The 22,200-nt window shown below is 42.1% G+C and overlaps 1 protein-coding gene and 1 pseudogene across 4 annotated transcripts in view; one reads left to right on the top strand and one right to left on the bottom strand.

The window, feature by feature from the left end:
- LOC100971869 (putative protein PLEKHA9) overlaps window positions 1–12,158 on the bottom strand; it is a 43,520-nt pseudogene extending 31,362 nt beyond the window's left edge.
- A 7-nt stretch (window positions 12,159–12,165) lies between these two features.
- The window catches only part of ANO6 (anoctamin 6), a 216,179-nt gene continuing 206,144 nt past the window's right edge, over window positions 12,166–22,200 (top strand). For 2 of the 4 annotated variants that reach the window (XM_003825754.6, XM_055095730.2), the window contains exon 1: window positions 12,166–12,528. In XM_003825754.6, the coding sequence (XP_003825802.1) occupies window positions 12,459–12,528 (70 nt within the window). In that variant the 5' untranslated portion in view covers window positions 12,166–12,458. The remainder of the gene's footprint in view (window positions 12,529–22,200) is intronic. The other 2 variants (XM_014347200.6, XM_008951088.6) reach the window with 2 other exon arrangements.

The raw sequence follows: 22,200 nt of genomic DNA, 5'->3' as shown, positions 1-22,200 counted from the left end.
TATTCACAATTGTTGAAGCTTAGTGATAGATGTACAGGTATCTGTTATACTATTCTTTCAACTTTTCTATATGTTTTAAAGCTTTCAAAATAAATATACCTACATCTGTATCCATATGTTCTACCTTCCCTGTGGTTCTTGTGATGGAAGTTTTAGCCTGATTTTCATAGCCCACATCTCCAGGGTGTGCTGGAACTCATCACGTTCACTTACCCAAGGACATCAGAACAGCAACGTCTCCTTCTCTCTCCCACATTAGAAACCTTTCCCTCTCTTGACCCCCATTTATGTTTCTATCTACCACTGCATTTCTCCACTACTCTACAGAAAAACTCAATTCAAATTATTTATTGAGTATCTACTATGTGCCAGACACTGTTTTAGATGCTGGAGACATGGTAAGGAATAAAAGACAAAAGCACTGCTCTCATGGAGTTTATCTTTTAGTTGGTGAAGACAGACAAGAAACAGAATAAGGAACCAAATTCTATAGTATGTAAAAGGAGCCTACAAGGTAAGGAAAAAAGAAAGCAAAGTAAGAGGGATAAGGAGTACAGATGTAGAGGGGTCGAGGGTTGCTGACAACCTGTTTGGGAAATTTATACAGACAGAGCCTTATACCAAGCGACGTGGCTTGGCAAGCAGAGCCTGAGCTAGCCCTCATTTGATTCCCCTGGACCAGGCATTTTGCAGAATAAATATCTTGCACAACCATACAGAGTGACTCTGGAGATTTTGCAATTTAAATAGGATGGCTTTGTGAAGACTTTAGCTAGAATGGGGAGCTGTTGGTAGTTAGAGAAGAGAGATACGATCTGCCTTATGGTTTAAAAGCATTACTTTGCCAAAAAACAAACAAACAAAATAAAAGCATTACTTTGGCTGCTATGTCATGGGTGGACTATGTAGGGGACAGAGGTGGAAGCAGGGAAACCAGATAGGAATATAATCCAAGTGACAGAGGATGATGTCACAGATGAGACATTGGTAGTGAAGGTTGGGCACAGTGATATAATTCTGGATATATTTCTGAATAGACTAAAAAGGCTTTGCTGATAGATTGGATATGGGGTGTACAAGAAATAGAGGAGTTAATGCTGACGCCAGAGTTTTGGGCCTGAGCAATTAGAAGGATGGAGTTTTGATTATCTGAGATGGAGGTTATGGGTAGCCCAGGGTCTGGGAGGAAAATCAGGAGGTCAATTTTCAATATGTTAAATTTTAGTTGCCTATTAGCATTCAAGTGGAGATGGAGAGAAGTCTAGCATTCATGGGTCTCAAGGAGTTTCAGGTGGCATCAAAGAGTTGTCTATAGTCACTATGACCACTTCCTCTTCTTTCATTCTCCTGTGAAGCCATTCTAAACTTTCGTTCCCGCCTCTGAAACTATTGTGGTCACCAATAAATTCCCATCACAAAATCCAATGGCTGATTCTCTTCTATCTCAAATGAAACTGTTCAGCCAGGTGTAGTGGCTCATGCCTGTGATCCCAGGTCTTTGGGGAGGCCGAGGCAGGTGGATCACCTGAGGTCAGGAGTTCGAGACCAGGCTGATCAACATGGTGAAACCCCATCTCTAGTAAAAATACAAAAGTTAGCCAGGTGTGGTGGCATGCACCTGTAATCCCAGCTACTCGGGAGGCTGAGGCATGAGAATCACTTGAACCCGGGAGGCAGAGGTTGCAGTGAGCTGAGATCGTGCCACTGCACTCCAGCCTGGGTAACAAGAGCGAGACTCCGTCTTAAAAAAAAAAAAAAAAAAAGAAAGAAAAGAAAGAAAACTGTTCTAGCTACAGAAAAATTGCTAAATAGCTAGTTTTTACAAAGCCACCCAATCAGATTCATTTGGCACAGGAGATCATTTCCTCCTTTTGTGAAAAAAATTTTAACTTGGCTTCTACAACCTCACCCTTTCCTGTTGTTCCCCATTGCTGACTGCCCACTCCTGTTTAGTCTCCTGTGCTGATTATTTCTCATTTTCCCCATGCGTATGTTGAAGAAAAGTGTCCTAGGGCTCAATCCTCAATCCTCAGATATCATCCCTTTGTAGAAACTCATTTTCCAAGTGATCTTATTCAGTTCTAAGTTTATATGTCTAGTGCAAAGCTCTCCTCCAAATTCCAGATTCATGCCTACTGGACATCTCCACATAGATGTCTAATATTACATTCAAACTTACAGGTCCAAAAAAATACACTACTTCCCCACTCCCTTGCTTTCCTGTAGTCTTTCACATCTCAGACACAGCAACTCCATTCTCATAACTCAAGTTAAAACCTTAGAGTCATCCTTGACTTTCTTTTTTCCCCCATACCCAAATTCACTACATCAGAAACTCTTTTCAGATCTACCTCAAAAACACATAATCCACATCCACCATTACCATCCAGTTCACTGCAATCATCGCTTCACTCTCTCTCTCTCTCTCTATATATATACTATATACACATACTATATATATAATATGCATATACTATATATACTATATATACTCTATATACTATATATAGTATATACATACTCTATACATATACTATATATACTCTATATAGTATATATAGTATATATACTATATAGAGTATGTATATACTATATAGTATATATACTCTCTATATATTATATATATTATATTATATAGAGAGTATATATATACTCTCTATATTATATAGAGAGTATATATATACTCTATATATTATATAGAGAGTATATATATACTCTATATATTATATAGAGAGTATATATATACTCTATATAATATAGAGAGTATATATATACTCTCTATATATAATATAGAGTATATATATACTCTATATAATATATAGAGAGTATATATATACTCTCTATATATAATATAGAGTATATATAGTATAGAGTATATATACTATATATACACTATATATAGTATATATATACTATATATAGTATATATAGTATATATACTATATATACACTATATATAGTGTATATATACTATATATAGTATATATACTATATATAGTATATATATACTATATATAGTGTATATATAGTATATATATAGTATATACAGTATATATACACTATATATGTGCACTATATATACACACACATATATACACACACACACATATATATATGTTCTGGATATATTTCTGAATAGACTCCATATATATATATGTTCTGAAAAGACCATATATGTATTCACTATATATATATATATATATATATACACATATATATATTCTGGATATATTTCTGAATAGACTATACATATTCTGGATATATTTCTGAATAGAATATATATATATATGTCTTTTTTTTTTTTGAGACAGAGTCTTGCTCTGTTGCTCAGGCTGGAGTGCAACAGCACGATCTCAGCTCACTGCAATCTCTGCCTCCCAGGTTCAAGCCATTCTCCAGTCTCAGCCTCCCGAGTAGGTGGGATTACAGGCATGCACCATCACACCCGGCTAATTTTTGTATTTTTGGCAGAGATGGGGTTTCACCAGGTTGGCCAGGCTGGTCTCGAACTCCTGACCTCAGGTGATCTGCCCACCTTGGCCTCCCAAAGTGTTGGGATTACAGGCGTGAGCCACTGCGCCCAGCCAATCGCTTCACTATATTATACAACTAGTTTCCCAACTGGTCTCTCTGTGACTACATTTGCTATTCTACAGTCCATTTTTCATAAAGCAGTCAGAGAGATCCTTTTAAAATATAAGTTAAATAATGCCAACCATCTATTTCAAATATGATTTCCATGTGATTTAGAGTAAAAGCACCAGTCCTTCTGTTGCCCCACATGGCCCAAAGTGATTAGTAGCACTCCCTCTTTCTCACCAACCTTGACCCCATCTCCTACCACTCTCCTCCTCCACCAGTAGGCACTATGGTTTGAATGTGTCCTCCAAAGTCATATGTTGAAATCTTGGTCCACAGTGCAGTAGTGTCAGGACCTTAATGAGAGGTGTCTGAGTCATGGGCATCACCCTCATTAATGGATTAACGCCATTATCTTGAGGATGAGTTTATTATTATTGTTATTATTTTATTTTTTAGATGGAGTCTCACTCTGTCACCCAGGCTGGAGTGCAGTGGCGTGATCTCAGCTCACTGCGACCTCCGCCCTCCAAGTTCAAGCGATTCTCCTGCCTCAGCCTCGCAAGCAGCTGTGATTACAGGCGCCTGCCACCTCGCCCAGCTAATCTTTTGTATTTTTAGTAGAGATGGGGTTTCATTATCTTGGCTAGGCTGTTCTTGAACTCCTGACCTTGTGATCCACCCAACTCAGCCTCCCAGGCGGCATGAGCCACCGCGCCTGGCCGACAGTGAGTTTATTTTAAAAGGATGAGTTCAATACCATCTCAAGCTTTACCTTATTTTGACCTTCACCTTCCACCATGGGATGGCAGCAAGAAAGCCCTCTCCAGATGTGAGTCCCTTGATCTTGGACTTTGCAACCTCCAGAAATATTAGTTAATACATTTGTTTACCATAAATTATCCAGTCTGTGGTATTCTGTTATAGCAGCACAAAGTGAACTAAGACACTATACCACAGTCACCATGGCCTCTCTGCTCTTCTTGAAGACACTAAGCATGAGTGTCCTCAAGGCTCTGGCCTTTGTATTTCTCTCTTCTTAAAACCCTATTCCTGCGGGTACTTACATGTCTTGTTCTGTTACTTCTTTCAGATCTCTGCTAAAATGCCAGCTTATCAGAGGCTTTCCCTGACCACCCCACACAAGGTCCTTCCTCAGTCATCATTCTCTATCATTCTGGCCCTGCTTCATTTTTCTCACTAGTACCTGTCATCTCCTGACATATACTTATTTACTTGTCTCTATTCACTAGAATGGAAGGTCATGAGGGCAGCAAAGTGGTCTGTTTTCATTTTAACTACTGAATCCCCAACATCCATGAAAGTGGCCAGCATATAGTTCTCAGTAAATATTTGAGGGTTTTTTGTTGTTTGTTTTTTGGAGGCAGAGTCTCACTCTGTCACCCAGGCTGGAGTCCAGTGGTGTGATCCTGGCTCACTGAAACCTCCACCTCCCTGGTTTAAGTGATTCTCCTGCCTCAGCCTCCTGAGTAGCTGGGATTACAGGCGCACGCTACCACGCCCAGCTAATTTTTGTATTTTTAGTAGAGATAGGTTCCACCATGTTGCCCAGGCTGGTCTTGAACTCCTAAGCTCAGGCAAGCCACCCACCTCAGCCTCCCAAAGTGCTGGGATTATCGCCTGGCCAATATTTGTTGAATGAATAAACAATTGAATGAAGAATGAAGGCAGTATGAGTCAGAACACAGATAGTGGAAATGTGTGGCAGCCAGCCTCCAAGATGCTCCCAGTGGTCCCCGCCTCTAGTATTCATGCTCTTGCATCAGCCCCTCCTACAGTTTATACAGCAGACTGACACATATAACCAATAGCAGAAAAGACAATTTGTGACTTACAAGGCAAGGTCATAAAGGACATTCTGGCTTCCATCTCATCTACTCCGTTGCATTGCACCATGCCATGAGGACACTCAAGCAGCCTGTGGAGAGGCCTTCGCAGGAAGAAACAGAGGCTCCTGCTAAGAAGCACCATGAGAGTGAACTCTCTGACAAGCAAGTCTTAAAAACCAGTCATCCCTGAATCCAGTAGCACATTAAAGTTAATTTACCATCATCAAGTTGGCTTTACTCCTGGGATGCAAGGTTGATTCAACAAACACAAATCAATAAATGCGATTCACCACACAAACAGAATTAAAAACAAAAACCACATGATCATCTCAATACATGCAGAAAAGGCTTTCAATAAAATTCAGTATCGCTTCATATTAAAAACCCTCAACAAATTACATATCAAAAGAACATACTCAAAATAATAAGAGCTATATATGACAAACTCACAGCCAACATCATACCGAACAGGCAAAAAGCTGGATGCATTCTGTTGAGAATTGGAACAAGACAAAGATGCCCACTCTTACTGCTTCTATTCAACATAGTACTGAAAGTCCTAGCTAGAGCAATCAGGCAAGAGAAAGAAATAAAAGGCATCTAAAGAGGAAGAGAGAGAATGAAACTATTTCTCTTTGCAGATGATTGATTCTATACCTAGGAAACCCCATAGACTCTGCCAGAAGGATCCTAGAACTGATGATACATAACTTTAGAAAAGTTTGAGGATATAAAATCAATGTACAAAAATCAGCAGCATTTCTATACACTAATAACAGCCAACCTGAGAGCCGAATCAAGAACACAATCCTGGCTGGGCACATGACTCAAGCCTGTAATCCCAGCACTTTGGGAGGCTGGGGCAGGAGGATCTCTTGAGCCCTGGAGTTCAAGACCAGCCTGGGCAACACAGGCAGACCCTCTTTATAAAAATTAAAACAAATATTACCAAAGCATGGTGACATGTGGCTGTAGTCCCAGCTACTCAGGAGGCTGAGACAGGAGGAAAGCTTGAGCCTGGGAGGTCAAGGCTACAGTGAGCTGTGATTTTGCCACTGCACTCCAGCCTAGGTGACAGAGTGAGACCCCATCTCAAAAAAAAAAAAGAAAGAAAGAAAAAAAGAAAAAGAACAAAAAAGAGAGAAAGGAATCCCGTTTACAGTAACTACTAAAAGAAAAGGATACAATACCAAAGAACAGAGCTTACCAAGGAGGTGAAAGATCTCTGGAATGAGAATTACAAAACACTGCAGCAAGAAATCAGAGATGACACAAACTAAGGGAAAAGCATTCCATGCTAATGGATAGAAATAATCAATATTGTTAAAATGGCCATACTGCCCAAAGCAATTTATAGACTAAATCCTATTCCTGTCAATCTATCAGCTATTTTTCACAGAATTAGAAAAAAGTATTCTAAAATTCATATGAAACCAAAAAGAGCCCAAATCACCAAAGCAATCCGAAGCAAAAATAACAAAGCTGGGCTGGGTGCGGTGGCTCACACCTGTAATCCCAGCACTTTGGGAGGCTGAGGCAGGTGGATCACTTGAGGCCAGGAGTTCGAGACCAGACTGGCCAACATGGTGAAATACTATCTCTACTAAAAATATAAAAATTAGCTGGGTGTTGTGGCGTGCACCTGTAGTCCCAGCTACTTGGAAGGCTGAGGCAGGAGAATGGCTTGAACCCCAGGAGGTGGAGGTTGCAGTGAGCCGAGATCAGGCCACTGCATTCCAGCCTGGGCAACAGAGTGAGACTCCGTCTCAGATAAATAAAATAAAATAAAATAACATAACATAAAATAACATAACATAACATAAAATAAAATAACTAAAATAAAATAAAATAAAATAAATAAAATAAAATAACAAAGCTAGAACAAAGAACAAATAACATCACAGTGCCTGACTTCAAACCAAAGGCTATAGTAACCAAAAGAGCATGATGTGTACAAAAACAGACATATAGACCAATAGAATAGGATACAGAACCCCAAAATGAAGCCACATATCTACAATCACCTGATCTTTAAAAAGTCAATAATAACAAACAATGAGGAAAGGACTCCCTATTCAATAAATGGTGCTGGGATAACTGGCTAGTCATATGCGGAAAGTTGAAACTGGACCATTTCCTTTCACCACATAAAAAAGTTAACTCAAGACGGATTCAAGACTTAAATGTAAGACCTAGAACAATAAAAACCCTGGAAGAAAACCTAGAAAGTACCATACTGGACATTGGTCTTGACAAAGTATTTATGACTTTGTCCCAGAAAACAATGGCAACAAAACAAAACAATGGCAACAAAAACAAAAATTGACAAGTGGGACCTACTAAAGAGCTTTGGCATGGCAAAAGAAACTATCGACAGAGTATATAGACAATTTACAGAATGGGAGAAATTATTTACAAACTATGCATCAGACAAAGGTCTAATATCTAGAATCTGTAAGGAACTTAATTCAACAGACAAAAAAGAAACAATCCCATTAAAACATGGGAAAAGGAAATCAACGGACACTTCTCAAAAGAAGATATACACGTGGCCAACAAATATATGAAAAAAATGCTTATCATCACTAATCATTAGAGAAATGCAAATCAAAACTGCAATGAGATACCATCTCATACCAGTCAGAATGGACATTACTAAAAAGTCAAAAACAACAGATGCTGTTGAGGTTGTGGAGAAAAGGTAATGCTTATACACCGCTGGTGGGAATGTAAATTAGTTCAGCCACTATGGAAAGCAGTTTGGAGATTTTTCAAAGAACTCAAAACTACCATTCAACCCAGCAATCCCACTACTGGTTATATACCCAAAGAAAAATAAATCGTTCTACTAAAAAGATGAACATGCACTGGTATGTTCACCGCAGCACTATTCACAACAGCAAAGACATGGAATCAACCAAGACCCTCATCAATGGTGGACTAGATAAAGAAAATGTGATATATATATATATATACCATGAAATACCATGCAGCCATAGAAAAGAACCAAATCATGTCCTTTACAGCAACATGGATGCACCTGGAGGCCATTATCCTAAGCAGATTAATGCAGGGACAGAAAAACCAAATACTGCACATTACCACTTGTAAGTAGGAACCAAACATTTAATATACATGGATACAAAGATGGAGACAATAGACACTGGAGACTGCTTAAGCGGGGAGAGTGGGAGTGGGGTGGGTTGGAAAGCTATTTATTGGGTACTACGCTCAATACCTGGGTGACAGGATCATTCATACACCAAACCTCAGCAACATACAATTTACCCATAACAAAACTGCACATGTACCCCCAGAACCTAACATAAAAGTAGAAGAAGAAAAGAATTTCAGGATGGCAACCACAGAATCTTTTTTAAAGAATTATTTTAAGTTCTGGGATACATGTGCAGGATGAGCAGGTTTGTTACATAGGTAAACGTGTGCCGTGGTAGTTTGCTGCACCTACCAACTCATCACCTAGGTATTAAGCCCCACATGCATGCATTAGCTATTTATCCTGATGCCCTCCCTCCCCCCACCCCACCCCCCGACAGTGTATGTTGTTCCCCTCCCTGTATCCATGTGTTCTCTTTGTTCAGCTCCCGCTTATGAGTGAGAACATGTGGTGTTTGGTTTTCTGTTCCTGTGTTAGTTTGCTGAGGATAATGGCTTCCAGCTCCATCCATGTCCCTGCAAAGGACATGATCTCATTCCTTTTTGTGGCTGCATAGTATGGTGTATATGTACCACATTTTCTTTATCTAGTCTATCATTGATGGGCATTAACCACAGAACATTTAAATCCCAAGCGTTAGGCCCATAAGAGTGTAGGGCTCTGTGTGAATACACTGTTTGAATGCCCATCAAGCTGACCCTGCCTGGACTAGATAGTAAAGTTATAGGACTGAATGAGTTCTATAGGGAAAGATGAGAAGAAAAGAGACCCAAGACCTGAAGCTAGAAAAGCAACAACTTTTACAGGATGGGCAGAGAAAGAATATCCTGGTGGCCAAAAGTTGTATTTAATCAGATGAATGAATGAGAAAATAATTGTTCTGTGATCCCTGACTTGAAAAAGCTTTGCAAATACAAATAACCTGGCTATATATTAATATTTTATTTCACAAATTATTATTGTATGGATGATAATTCTTCAGGGTTAAATGTGTGGCTCTTACATAGGCCTATTATCCTATTTCTGAGGCATATATTGATTGCTCAACTGAAAAAAAATGCAGAAGAGAAGTGGTAGGAAATAAAATGGATTAGAGGAAAGAATGGAATTTACTAATAATAGAGTTCCCTTCTAGCAACAGTTACCTTTACATATAAGGCCAACAATGTTTCGCTGCAACATTTATCAAAGAAGAAAAATGTAAACTCTTAAAAATCTGTGAAGAATTCTAAATGACTAATTAAAACTTGTTGCAAAGTCAACTTCGATAATTTTTTAACTACAAAGTAACTTTGACCGAAGTCTTAGTCCATAAAAATGAGAACAAGGCCGGGCGCGGTGGCTCACGCCTGTAATCCCAGCACTTTGGGAGGCAGAGGCGGGCGGATCACGAGGTCGGGAGATCTAGACCATCCTGGCTAACACGGTGAAACCCCGTCCCTACTAAAAATACAAAAAATTAGCTGGGCGTGGTGGTGGGCGCCTGTAGTCCCAGCTACTCCGGAGGCTGAGGCCAGAGAATGGCGTGAACCTGGGAGGTGGAGCTTGCAGTGAGCCGAGATCTAGCCACTGCACTACAGCCTGGGTGACAGAGTGCGACTCTGTCTTAAAAAAAAAAAAAAAGAGAACATTTGGTGAAAGAACTATGGCAGGGAGTTGATGAGACTTTGAATTTTGAATTGGTGGGGGAAAAAGTGATCTGAAAAAAAAAATGGATTGGGACATGTCTCTGGAGGTGGTTTATGAAGAGGCTATGAGCACTGATTCTGAAACAAGCTGTTGAGGTTTCAATCCTGGCTCCACTATTTATTCCCTGTGTGATTTTGGACAAGTTGCTCAAGTTGCCTCACACCTGAAGAAAAATGATAACACTTTCTAGGGTTGTTATGAGGGTTGAATGACTGGATGCTTATAAAACATGTAAAACTTTTCCTAGCACATAAAAAGTACTACACAAAAATTTGTTAAAAGAAAACTGTAAAAATTGATCATGTAACCAAAACACTTTTGAAGTTTCTACTTTTAGCGAGTTTCACAAGCTCAGGGGAGAGTGTTCAGTGAAAGGAAACAATCTCTTCTCATCTTTCTTCTCCCATCATTTTTTTCTCCTATCTTCAGAGTACTGTATTGTTGTCTCTTTATACTAAAAACAATTCTGTTTATTCAAAAAAAGTACCTCAAGAAGCAAGTATAGTGTTTCCCGGGTATTTTCTTAAAAGTAATTTCATCATGTCTTTTCATGTATATATTCATGGCTATTTTCCCACTTAAGATTGGTCCCAATGTTTTCTTTCTTTCAGAGAGAACATTAAAAATGTTAGGAAACTGAGGTGCAAGGATTGCTGGAGGCCAGGAGTTCGAAACCAGCCTGGGCAACATAGTGAGACACCCATCTCTACAAAAAATTTAAGAATAAGCCCCACATGGTGGTGTGCTCCGCTTGTAGTTCTAGTTACTGAACTCCCACCTCGGCAACAGAGCGAGACCGTCTTTAAAAAAGTATGTGGAAGAAAAAACATGCACAGTAGATTTAGTGTTATTGTGATAACCCTAGCACTTCAGTGGAAAAAATATAAACAATTTCAATGAGTAGACAATAACACATATAACCAAGATTTCAAATATACCTTCTAGCCCTTTTGAGAAGTCAAAATTGAACAACCTGAATGTACCAGCTTTTTTGAAAAAAGTTTTGTAGACACGCGATCCCCAAAACCTGCCGTTCAAACAACTCCAAGGGTCTTTAAAGTCCTAAATCCCTTTGTATTTGTCCTATCGGTCCCTTTGGTTTCCAGGAAAGCATTAAAAATAAAAATAAAAACTCTCTGCCTTAATCTTATTTCACTACTTTCTTTTCTCTTATTATAGCTTTCCACATTGCTTTAGAAGAGTTTACATCTAACTCTAGTGGTCTTCGGCTTCTTCTCCCTCTTTGACACAGAGGACTAGTTTCAATTGTACAAATAGGCTGGACGCTTCAGCGATTATCTTCCGACCACTCCCTGTGTGCTCGCGCGGGCGGGGTAGGGGGCGCTTCTCCACTCTCCGCGACCTCAATGTATGCGGAAATCCTCCTGCCTTTGTGCACACGTTTATTTAGAAAATTCTCTCCACCCCCACTCCCGTCCGTCCCGCCCCTTCTTCTTTTGCTTATTCTCTGAGTTTTGCCTCTCCTCCCACCCCGACTCCACCGTAATCTTACCCTACCCGTACAGATTCCACTTTCCCACTTCGGAGCTAGAGTAATTTAAGATCCCCCCATTATTAGCTCCACGTCGCCTTTAAAAGCCATTCAAACGAGTTCGCCTTCCAGGGTTCTGCAGTTGTGCTGCAGCAGCATTTCCCTCCTCTCCAGTATCAGACGTTAAAACAAAGCAAGCCACAGTGTGTGTCCACAGACGACCTTGGAACGAAAAGCTGCCCTGCTTGGGATCAATGCTTAGGGAACCCAGTCCACTCCCGCACTCACGTGTTCCCGCCTTGCCCTCCAGCTAGTTCCCCCGCGCGCAGGATCGCACTACTCCCTCTGCAGTCTCGCCTGCCGACTTCCTTCTGCGCGCCTCGTAAAACCGGGGAAGTTCAATCATTCCGCAGCGAGCCGCGGCGGCCGCACTGGGCATGCTCAGTCTCCGGGCTCTGCTCGGCAGGCGAGAGGCGTCCTCCGGCTCTGGGCTCCGGTCGGTGGGTGCCTCGGCTCGGCTTTCCCCGGCGCTGGCTGGGCACAGCGGCCCCTGAGCCCAAGCGACACACGCCCCGCGGTCCCCGATCCGGCCCCTGGGAGAGCCGCGCCGTTCTGGAACCCGGGAGCCCCCAACTTCGCGCCAAGTTCGGAGCCGCCTTCTGAGGGAGACATGAAAAAGATGAGCAGGAATGTTTTGCTACAAATGGAGGAGGAGGACGACGACGACGATGGGGATATCGGTGAGCGAGGGGTCCCCGCGTCCCCACCCGAGAGCCCGAGCCGACGCGGGAAGAAGTTCGGGGACTGCGCGGGGGCGCTGTGCTCTCCGCGGGGGAGGTTGGCCGAGACGCTCGGCCGCTCCGGGCAGGGGAGGAAGCCCGCTGTCCCCGGCTGCTTGCAGACTGAGGCCCCGGTGCGGCCCCGGCGGGGCGGAGGCGCGGGGCGCGTGGTGGCCCCGAGGACAGGCTCCTGACGGGCGGGGGATGCTGCCCCTGAAAAGCCTGGCAGCTGCGGGGACGCCTCTGCGTGCGGAAGTCTCCACTCAGAAGCAACTTTGGGGTCACTTCCCCGAGTCGCACAGTGCTAGGGTTGCCGAGGAGCCTCGGCACTGGGGCGAGCCCCCTGGGCGGGGTCCGGGGAGCAGGCCCGCATTTGGAGGACAGGGTGTGACCCATCTGAATCCTCGTTAAAGTAAAAGCCGACCGATGGCTCTGGGAGGTTTGAGGCCTGGCGGGGCGGCCCCGGGAAGTGATTTGTGGCCGCTAGGCGCGCGCTGGAAACCCTTTCCCATCTGCGGAGCCCACCGGAGCTGTGATCGGAGGAGGAGTTCCCCCAGGCAGGGTGGACCGCAGGGCCTTTTTCACTCGTCCTGAGGGGCCCTGGGGCTTGGGGAGCAAACCTGGGGTGACCCATTTCTAGTTAGAGTTAAAAATGCATGGAAGTGACAAGACGAACCGAGGGAGAGCTGTTTTAAGAGCAAAAATGAAAAAAAGGGCAAACAAAAGGGATGAGAGGAGGTGAGGAAGGGGAAAGGAATGAGAGGACTAGAGAGAAAATCAGGTCCCTAAAGAGAACACTGTCGGGGGATGATGATATAATGTGTCCCTCCAGAAGACTCTAATTAAATTACCAAGCCAGTCTGTTGTGGCGACTCGGCTTAGTCTCCTGGATGCCAAATCAATTTTAAAGCAGAACATCCTGCTGATGTTCTAAAGCCCTGTTGTTATCTAATAACTTTAAAAGTAACTTAATTTTAGGAATTGGGTGTGGTTTTTATTTCTGTTACATTTTGGGCACGGAATATTCCGATCAAAAAAATTTGGTAACTTCTTGGTTGTCCAGGGACAAATCGAATAGAGGAGATTACACTCCATGATTTAGTTTCACATTTCATTCATTCATTTAAGAACAGTTTACTAGTTATTCATCTTTAAGGAGAGAGCAAACAGTAGTAGTTTTTATAGGAGAGAAAACTGAAGCGCACAGGTTGGTCTGCCCAGCTTCTCACACTTTCAAACCCAGGTTTTCTGACTTGTAAAACCAGTGAAGATTAATGCTCTTACCACTGGGTCACTCTGGCTGTTACTACTGTTTAGCAAGATTAAGTAGTACCTGATGATTACATAAAAATATAGGAGTGAAATTTAAAAAGTTACAATAAAATTGGCACAGTCTGTTTCCCAGGAAAGTATTATTGTCTTTTATGGTGAGCTGCACTGTTTATAATGAGTATTGTAAGTAAATAAGGGCAGAAGCTCAAATGGAAAGTGAAGTAAGCAAGAGGCTCTGAGCTTTGTTTTACTGTGCCAGCAGTAGATCTCAGTTTAGAAAGTAATTTGGTCTAGTCTGTGTTTACCTATTGAGGCATCGTATAAATTCATCTTAAGCGTGTGGCAGTAAGCTCTTTTTATTTTTAATGACATGTCATTCATGCTAGTTTTGTCCAGTCAAACAGTGTAGATAGACTTAAGAAAAAGTTAAATATCTCTACTCCTCCCCACCCTCTAGAAACTACTAATACTAATACTTTAGTGTTAATATTAGTAGGGCATTTCCCACTATTCCTGTGGGGCCCTGGGGTCTCTACTGTAGGGGTCATCTCAACGTATTTTATGTCAAGCAGCAGGTACCATTTAAACAGGTCTTGGCAATATTTTTTTCTTCTCAGTGAATGAAAAGATATGCTGATGTTCTAACACCCATTATCTATGAATGTGATTTCTGTTCCTTTCTTTCTCTTTTTTTTTTTTTTTGAGATAGGGTCTCGCTCTGTCATTTAGGCTAGAGTGCAGTGATGTGATCATGGCTTATTACAGCCTCGACCTACGGGGCTCAAGCGATCCTCCCACTTAAGCCTCCCAAGTAGCTGGGACTTTAGGCACCACCATATCCACCTAGTTGGTTGTTTTTTTGGAAGTACAAATTTAATGTGGGTTGTAGTGATTTTATATCAGAAAATACTTAACTATGCCAATGTTAAGTTTATGCCTTTACAAAAGAATAAGCCTTTTTAAAGATTACCAGGAGTAGGCTGATAGTGGTCCAAAGCCTTTTACAAAATTATTATTATTTCCAACTGTGGGAGAGGAGACTGGTGAAATGAAGATAATTTTAACCTCTGCCTTTAATTTTGCAATGCACGTCTGTATTTACGCTATTAACTAATATTTCTCCTAGTACTTGATTGTCACTGTCAGTAGTTGTATAATAGTTTGAAACCCACTTGGGTACGGAAGATTTCTGTGAAATCCCTCTATTAATATTACCTTTATAATTCAGACTGGGAGAATTATTTTTAGAGACAGGGTCTTGCTCTGTCACCTAGGCTAAAGAGTGTAGTGGCAAGATCATAGTTCACTGCAGTCTTGAACTCCTGGCCTCTAGCCATTCTGCTGCCTTTGCTTCCCAAAGCTCTGGGATTACAGGCATGAGCCACTGTACCCAGCCTTAGAATTATTTTGACACGAGTTCCTGGGTATACCATTGGGCATTATAATGGCCTAATTTGCAAGAGACCTCCCCCCCCAAAAAAACTTTCTAACTGGATGGGGTCCCTGATTATATCATAGAGATGCTTTATGTATGTATATGGAAATGTGCCCTCTAGTAGCTGGAATTTAGAGCCTTTTAAACAGTGGGTTCCTGCTTACTTTTGAAACACTGTATTTTTATTGTACTTTTATTTATTCATTTAGAGACAGGGTCTCCCTCTGTCAGACTGGAGTGCAGTGGCGCAGTCACAGCTCACTGCAGCCTTGACTTCCCAGGCTCAAGCAATTCTCCAACCTTAGCCTCTTGAGTAGCTGGGACCACAGGCCTTGTGACACCATGCCTGGCCAATTTTTTTTTTTTTTTTTTTGGTAGAGACAAGGTCTCACTGTTGCCCAGACTGGTTTCAAACTCCTGAGCTTAAGTGATTATCCTACCTCGGCCTCCCAAAGTGCTGGGATTACAGGTGTGAGCCACCATGCCTGGCTGTTCAGTACTTTATGTCGGTGTTGCCTCCTAGTTTAGAATGAACTGATCTGGAGAATCAAGGATAGTATATCTCACTATGGATGTCTTTTCCTTGTTTGTTTAAGTTACAGCCAGCAGAAATTATTTCCAAAGGCGTGCTTGTGTGGCAACCTGTTGGCATTAGAGCATTTTTGCAATAGGCCACTTATTTCTAAAGCAGTGCCAACAACCAACCACTGAAGCCACATCCAGGCAGTAGTGGTGGGAAATGTGTGGTTTGAAGCCCCTGTTGTGCTGGTGGAGATCACATATTGTTGCAAGCCCCTGGGAGTTAGGTTGTGTGCTACCCTGCCAAGTGTGCAAAAGAGTGTCCTTGGCTGCTTTTCGCCCCCTCATCAGCGGATTAAATTCAGCATCTCTTCTTGTTCATGTAGAATGCTATAGGAACAGCTTTTATAGCCAGAATGCAGAAATCAGATTAGTATGCTGCTTTATTTTGTTTCTTCAATTCTGTTCTCTGTGGTCAAGCTTTGCTGAAGGAGGAAAAGTGGTTCCAAAAAAGACTATCAGGAACTATTCAGACTGTTCAGATAATGAGGTTTTGTTTGTGGATGGTTGGTTGGTTGCTTTGAGGTCCTAGTCTGTTTATGGTAGTTTACTGTCTGATCCCCATCACTAATGGTCATGTCATTGAGGGGTAGACAGAGGACATGGTCCATTACCTTTGAGAGATAATGATCCAGCTATTGGCTCCCTTTTCAACTGTCACATTTTTACATAGACTTATCTTCCCACACCCACCTCTCTTTCCTTATTACCTACTTCAGGTTTAATCACCTGTAAATCTGATACTAGCCCCAGTCTTCCTTCATAAACATTGATTGAGCAATCCTTCTGTGCTAGTTTCAGGATTAGGTGCTGGGTCAGGTGTTGGGAGACTGAAAATGAGTAAGACATACCTGTGTCTTCCAGGAGAAAAGTTCCTTAGAACCAGACTGTGATATTGTGAAATATATAAGGCATTCTTCCAGTTTCTTGGCATGCAACTCCTAAAACTTTTGGAATTTTCAAAGTGGTAAGTGTCTTTTTGTATGCTAATAAGTTGACAGATGGCTGGCAGCCCCTAGGTAGCTTCCTGATGGGGGCTGGTCACTGGAAAGACCAAGGCAGGATTAAAGGTTTGGACTTCCAGCCCCATCTACCAAACTGAAGAGGGGTAAGAGCCAGGCTGAAGGTTAAGTTGATCACCAGTGGCTAATGATTTAATCAATCATGCCTATGTAATAAAGCCTCCATAAGAACCCAAAAATTCTGTGCGCTGCCCTGGCAAATTAATGGAACCCAAAGAGGGTGTTGCAAGAACCTCAATTTGTAGCCGGTGGGTCAGAAACCCAGGCAAAACAACCTGGGGCCTGTGATTGGTGTCGGAAGTGAGGGGGGCAGCCTTGTAGGACTCAGCCCTCAATCTGAGCTCTGAGGCTTACTGCAGGTGGATAGTATCCGAATTGAGTTGATTTAGAGGACGCCCAGCTGGCGTTCATTGCTGAACAACTACTTGCTTGTCATGTGGGAAGAACTCTTCCCACATCTGGTGATAAACGTATTCTGTGTTGATTGTATTGAGAGTACAGAAGGAGAACCTGAGTTTGGTTTTCTCTGCATCATCAGACAGAGATTTGCAATAAAAGGTACATACAAAACTGAAGGGAGAGACTGGGAGAGAGCTTCACAGAAGAGATTTTTGGGTCAGATGCTGAAAGACTAGGCAAATGTAGTGCAGAGATGGCCGGAGGAGAGTCTGGAGTTCCAAATAGTTGCCTGCTAGGGAAGGCAGGGAGAGGCTATGCCGTGAAGGATCCTCCATACACTTTAAGGATTTTGGGTTTTACTCTGTATGTGATTTGGAGCTCCTGAAGGATATTAATGAAAAGAGTGATAGGATTGGATTTGCTTTTGGAAAGATCTCCATGGTAGCACGTTCTAAAATGGGTTGGGAAAGGAGACAGTAGAGCTAAGCCTTTCCAGTAGTTGGGGTCAGAAATGCCTGCAGTGGTCATGGAATAGAGAAGAATGGGTCTGACAGCTTTATGAAAGAGGCGCCATCTGTGGGTTCTCAGCTGCTGATTGTTTCCAGCAAGCAGAGAGGAGCCCAGGATGATGGTGGCAGGAGGAGAGAATTTTCTGTTCCAACTAGTCTTTTAATTTTCCCCTCTGACCATTGGCTCAGACCATTCCCCCTCCCCCACTCCTTTTTTCTTTTTTTTTTTTTTTGGAGACGTTGTCTTGCTCTGTTGCCCAGGCTGGAGTGCAGTGGCGCGATCTCAGCTCACGGCAAGCTCCGCCTCCTGGATTCACTCCATTCTCCCACCTCAGCCTCCCAAGTAGCTGGGACTACAGGCCCCCACCACCACACCCAGCTATTTTTTTTGTATTTTTAATGGAGGCGGGGTTTCACCGTGTTAACCAGGATGGTCTCATCTCCTGACCTCGTGATCCGCCTGTCTCAGCCTCCCAAAGTGCTGGAATTACAGGCATGAGCCACCACGCCCGGCCCCCCCACTCCAGCTCTGTTGCCCAGGCTGGAGTGCAGTGGCTCAATCTCAGCTCACTGCAACCTCCGCCTCCCGGGTTCAAGTTATTCTCCTGCCTCAGCCTCCTAAGTAGCTGGGATTACCGGCACCCACCACTGTGCCCGGCTAATTTTTGTATTTTTAGTAGAAATGGGGTTTTGCCATGTTGGCTAGGCTGGTTTCGAACTCCTGATCTCAGGTGATCCGCCTGCCTCGGCCTCCCAAAGTGCTGAGCAGGCGTGAGCCACCATGCCTGGCCAGACCATTCCCCTTCATAGTAATTTCAGCCTCACCTCCTCTTTTTCTCAGTGGTTCCCTGTCATATTATGACACATATGTTTTTGTCCATGGTTCCTGGCTTATAACTACCATAACTCTTGCTATAATGTTGGGGTGCTTTAGGCCTCAGAAGCAGAAGCAGGCCTCAGAAAACAATCTCCATCTTTGACCTGCCCTATTTTTACCTTTGTCTCTCCAATTTTAGAAACTAAAACTATAATCTTTCCCCATCTTTCTGTGTGAGAACTGCCCATAAAGAAATTCTCCCATCTACCTTGTCTGAATGTAGGCCATAAGACCCCCATTTCAGAAGGGATCCTGCCCCATACCCTGGAGGAAGGAATGCTGCACAGAGATGCCAGAAAAATCTGATCAGACAGGCCTTGCTGGGTTTCCCCATTCAGTCTATTAGTATTAAATCGTATGCTTTTTGTCCAATCACTTTTCAACATGGTTCAATCATGACTATCCAATGAAGTCTCCATAAAGGTCCAAGAGGACTGGTTCAGGGAGTTTCTGGATAGCTGAACAGTGGAGGTACCTGAAGGTAGCTTGCCCTGGGAGGGCGTGAAAACTCAGTGCCTTTTCCCGCATACCTCACTCTATGCATCTCTTCATCTTTATCTTTTATAATAAACTGGTAAACGGGAAGTGTTTCCCTGAGTTCCCCAAGCCACTACAGCAAATTAATGGAACCCAAGGAGGGTGTCGTGGGAACCCCAATTTATAAACAGTTCATCAGAAGCATAGGTAAAATGAGCCGGGGCTTGTGATTGGCATCAGAAGTAGTGGGGGGCAATTTTGTGGGACTGAACCCTTAACTGTGGGATCTGACACCATCTCCAGGTAAATAGTGTCAGAATTCACTTGGAGGATACCCAGCTGGTATCCACTGCAGAATTGATTGCTTGCTTGTTGCTGGGGAGAAATCCTTGCACATTTGGTCACTGAAGTCTTCTGTGTTGATTGTTGAATAAGAGAATAGAAAAAACACTTAGTGTTTTTCTGCTCACAGTCTCCCTCCCCTCCCAAGTCTGTCACAAACCCAGAAAGTTGTTAATGATCCTCTTAGCCCAAAGTGCTCACAATGAATTCTCACTTATTTTTTTGTTCTATGCAGTTAGCATTCATCCCGTATTTTGTCTTTGTTATTCATTATCTTTGCGTTTATCATTCCCATAACCAGAGTGTACATTTCTTGGTGACTAGCCTAGGTTATTTAAGTCTTCTAGAGATCATGCAAAATATCTTAAATATTGTACATATTCCATTGCTATAATTTTTAAGAGTTGTCCCTTTTCCTCATTCTCCTCTAAAATGTAAGCTCCCTGAAGACTGGTACCTTGTGTGTTTTGTGTTTTAAGCTGTGTCCCTCATGGCACCTTGGTAGGAGCCAAGCAAGTAATTGTGGAAGGAATGGATGATTTATTCTTCTAAGATAACTTGATTAACATAATGCCTAGTGGTTTTATGGCCCTAGTAGAATTTTCTTCTTCTGTGGCACTTTGAGATACCCCCAGTTATCTGTTCTAAAAATGCTGAGTGTATGTATTTTACCAGGCACTCTGCTAGGTTCCAGGTTCACTGTTCTCTAGTACCTCACTATCTAGAAAGGAAACGGATAATTTCAGTAACTTGTGATTAATACTGTAATCAAGATCTGTACCAGGTTCAGTGGTGATACCAAGGAGAAAGCATGTGACCTTGCCTAGGGGAATCCAGGACAGCTCTATTGGGGCAGCACCTGAGCCAGCCCTGTTGGGATGAAAAGACAGGTGAGGGCATGGGGCTAGGACAGCAGAGCGTCCTGAGTGTTTCTAAAGGCATGATGATTTCTCAAAAATTAAATCTTGATACACCCTGGCCTTATTCACGATAGCAAGGGGACCATGTTGTGTACATATCATAAATATATACACATGTATAAATATGTATACATTATATATACATATGTGTGTGTGTGTCTGTATGCACACTCTCTACCAAGGAGATGACAGCTAAAAACAAAGCAAACTATCCTCAAACTCTCTTTTAGAATAGTCTTGCTTCTTTTTATAAACCTTTTGTTATTTTCAGTTTCAAGTCCACAGACATGATTTATCTTGCACATTCTTTCAAGTCAAATAATAGCTTTCCAAAAGGTCCTCCAGTATCCTCTTAAAATACTTTATTTGGTTCTGAGACAAACACAGCTCTAAAAGAATAAGAGTTACTCTTACTTAATTTGTATTTTAGCTGTATACACACTCGTCTTTTCTCAAGGGGTTGCAGCAGTCACATATGTCGATTGCTCTACATTTATTATTTTTTCTTTTGGAAACCTAGAAATTTAGACCAAATGCTCCTATGAAAATTTCCATCAGTTATATGGGATTTTAATTCTGATATTCTTGAAGGGAGATTATAAAGGATTAAGAATACCGGAAATAAAGGGCCGGACATGATGGGTCATGCCTATTATCTCAGCACTTTGGGAGGCCAAGGTGGGAATATTGCTTGAGTGAAAGAGTTTGAAACCAGCCTGGGAAACATACCAAGACCCAATCTATACAAAAACTGCAAAAATCAGTTGGGCATGGCACATGCCTGTGGTGCCAGCTGCTTTGGAGGCTGAGGTGTGGAAGATTCAATTGAACCCAGGAAGCCAAGGCTGCAGTGAGCTGTCATTGTGCCACTGCACTCCAGCCTGGGCAACAGAGACCCTGTCTCAAAAAAAAAAAAAAAAAAAAAACTCACGATTTGGCTTTAAATTAAAGGATGATATTGATCTCTTAGTGATATCTGTAGCAGATGATTAAAATGATTGTATTTTAATAAGTTTTCACTCTAATCCTTTAGGTTTTCTTCTGTTACACTTTACTTGGTGTGTATTTTGTATTTTAGCTGTACATCTTAACCAAAAACACTCGTCTTGAAGCGGGGAGATTTCTTATTCATCTTTGTATCTCACAGCCTGAATATCGTAATGTTTTTCACATAGTAGATGTTCAACAAAACATATGTTTTGGGACATTTTTAGATTTTTTTTTTTTGAGATGGAGTCTTACTCTTTTGCCTAGGCTGGAGTGCAGTGGCATGATCTGGGCTCACTGCAAGCTCCACCTCCCAGGTTCACGCCATTCTCCTGCCACGGCCTCCCGAGTAGCTGGGACTACAGGCGCCCACCACCATGCCCGGCTAATTTTTTTGTATTTTTAGTAGAGACGGGGTTTCACCCTGTTAGCCAGGTTGGTCTTGATCTCCTGACTTCGTGATCTGCCCGCCTCGGCCTTCCAAAGTGCTGGGATTACAGGCGTGAGACATTTTTAGATTTTAATGGAAGCTTTGCATGCCATATGATTTAAGCTGCCTGATTATAATGAATTCAGGGCTGGGTCTGTGCAAGAGTAGTCAGTTTTAGAACAGAAAATATTTCCAATTACCTTTAGCCAACGAAATGTACTACTCAACTGATTGGTAAATCATATGTAAAGATACAGATTGAAGGAATTTTATTCAGCCAAATGATTGTCTTATGACATTATTTTTTTTTCTTTAGTTTTGTATTTTGGTCATTGCAACTAAAATTAATTAGCATCCATCCCAAAAAGCAGTTTGAAGAATACT

The sequence above is a fragment of the Pan paniscus genome, chromosome 10 (assembly GCF_029289425.2).
Source record: "Pan paniscus chromosome 10, NHGRI_mPanPan1-v2.0_pri, whole genome shotgun sequence".
In the NCBI taxonomy this organism is placed as follows: Eukaryota; Metazoa; Chordata; class Mammalia; order Primates; family Hominidae; genus Pan; species Pan paniscus.
Note: the sequence above shows the minus strand (reverse complement) of the source record. Positions and strands in the feature narration are given on the sequence as shown.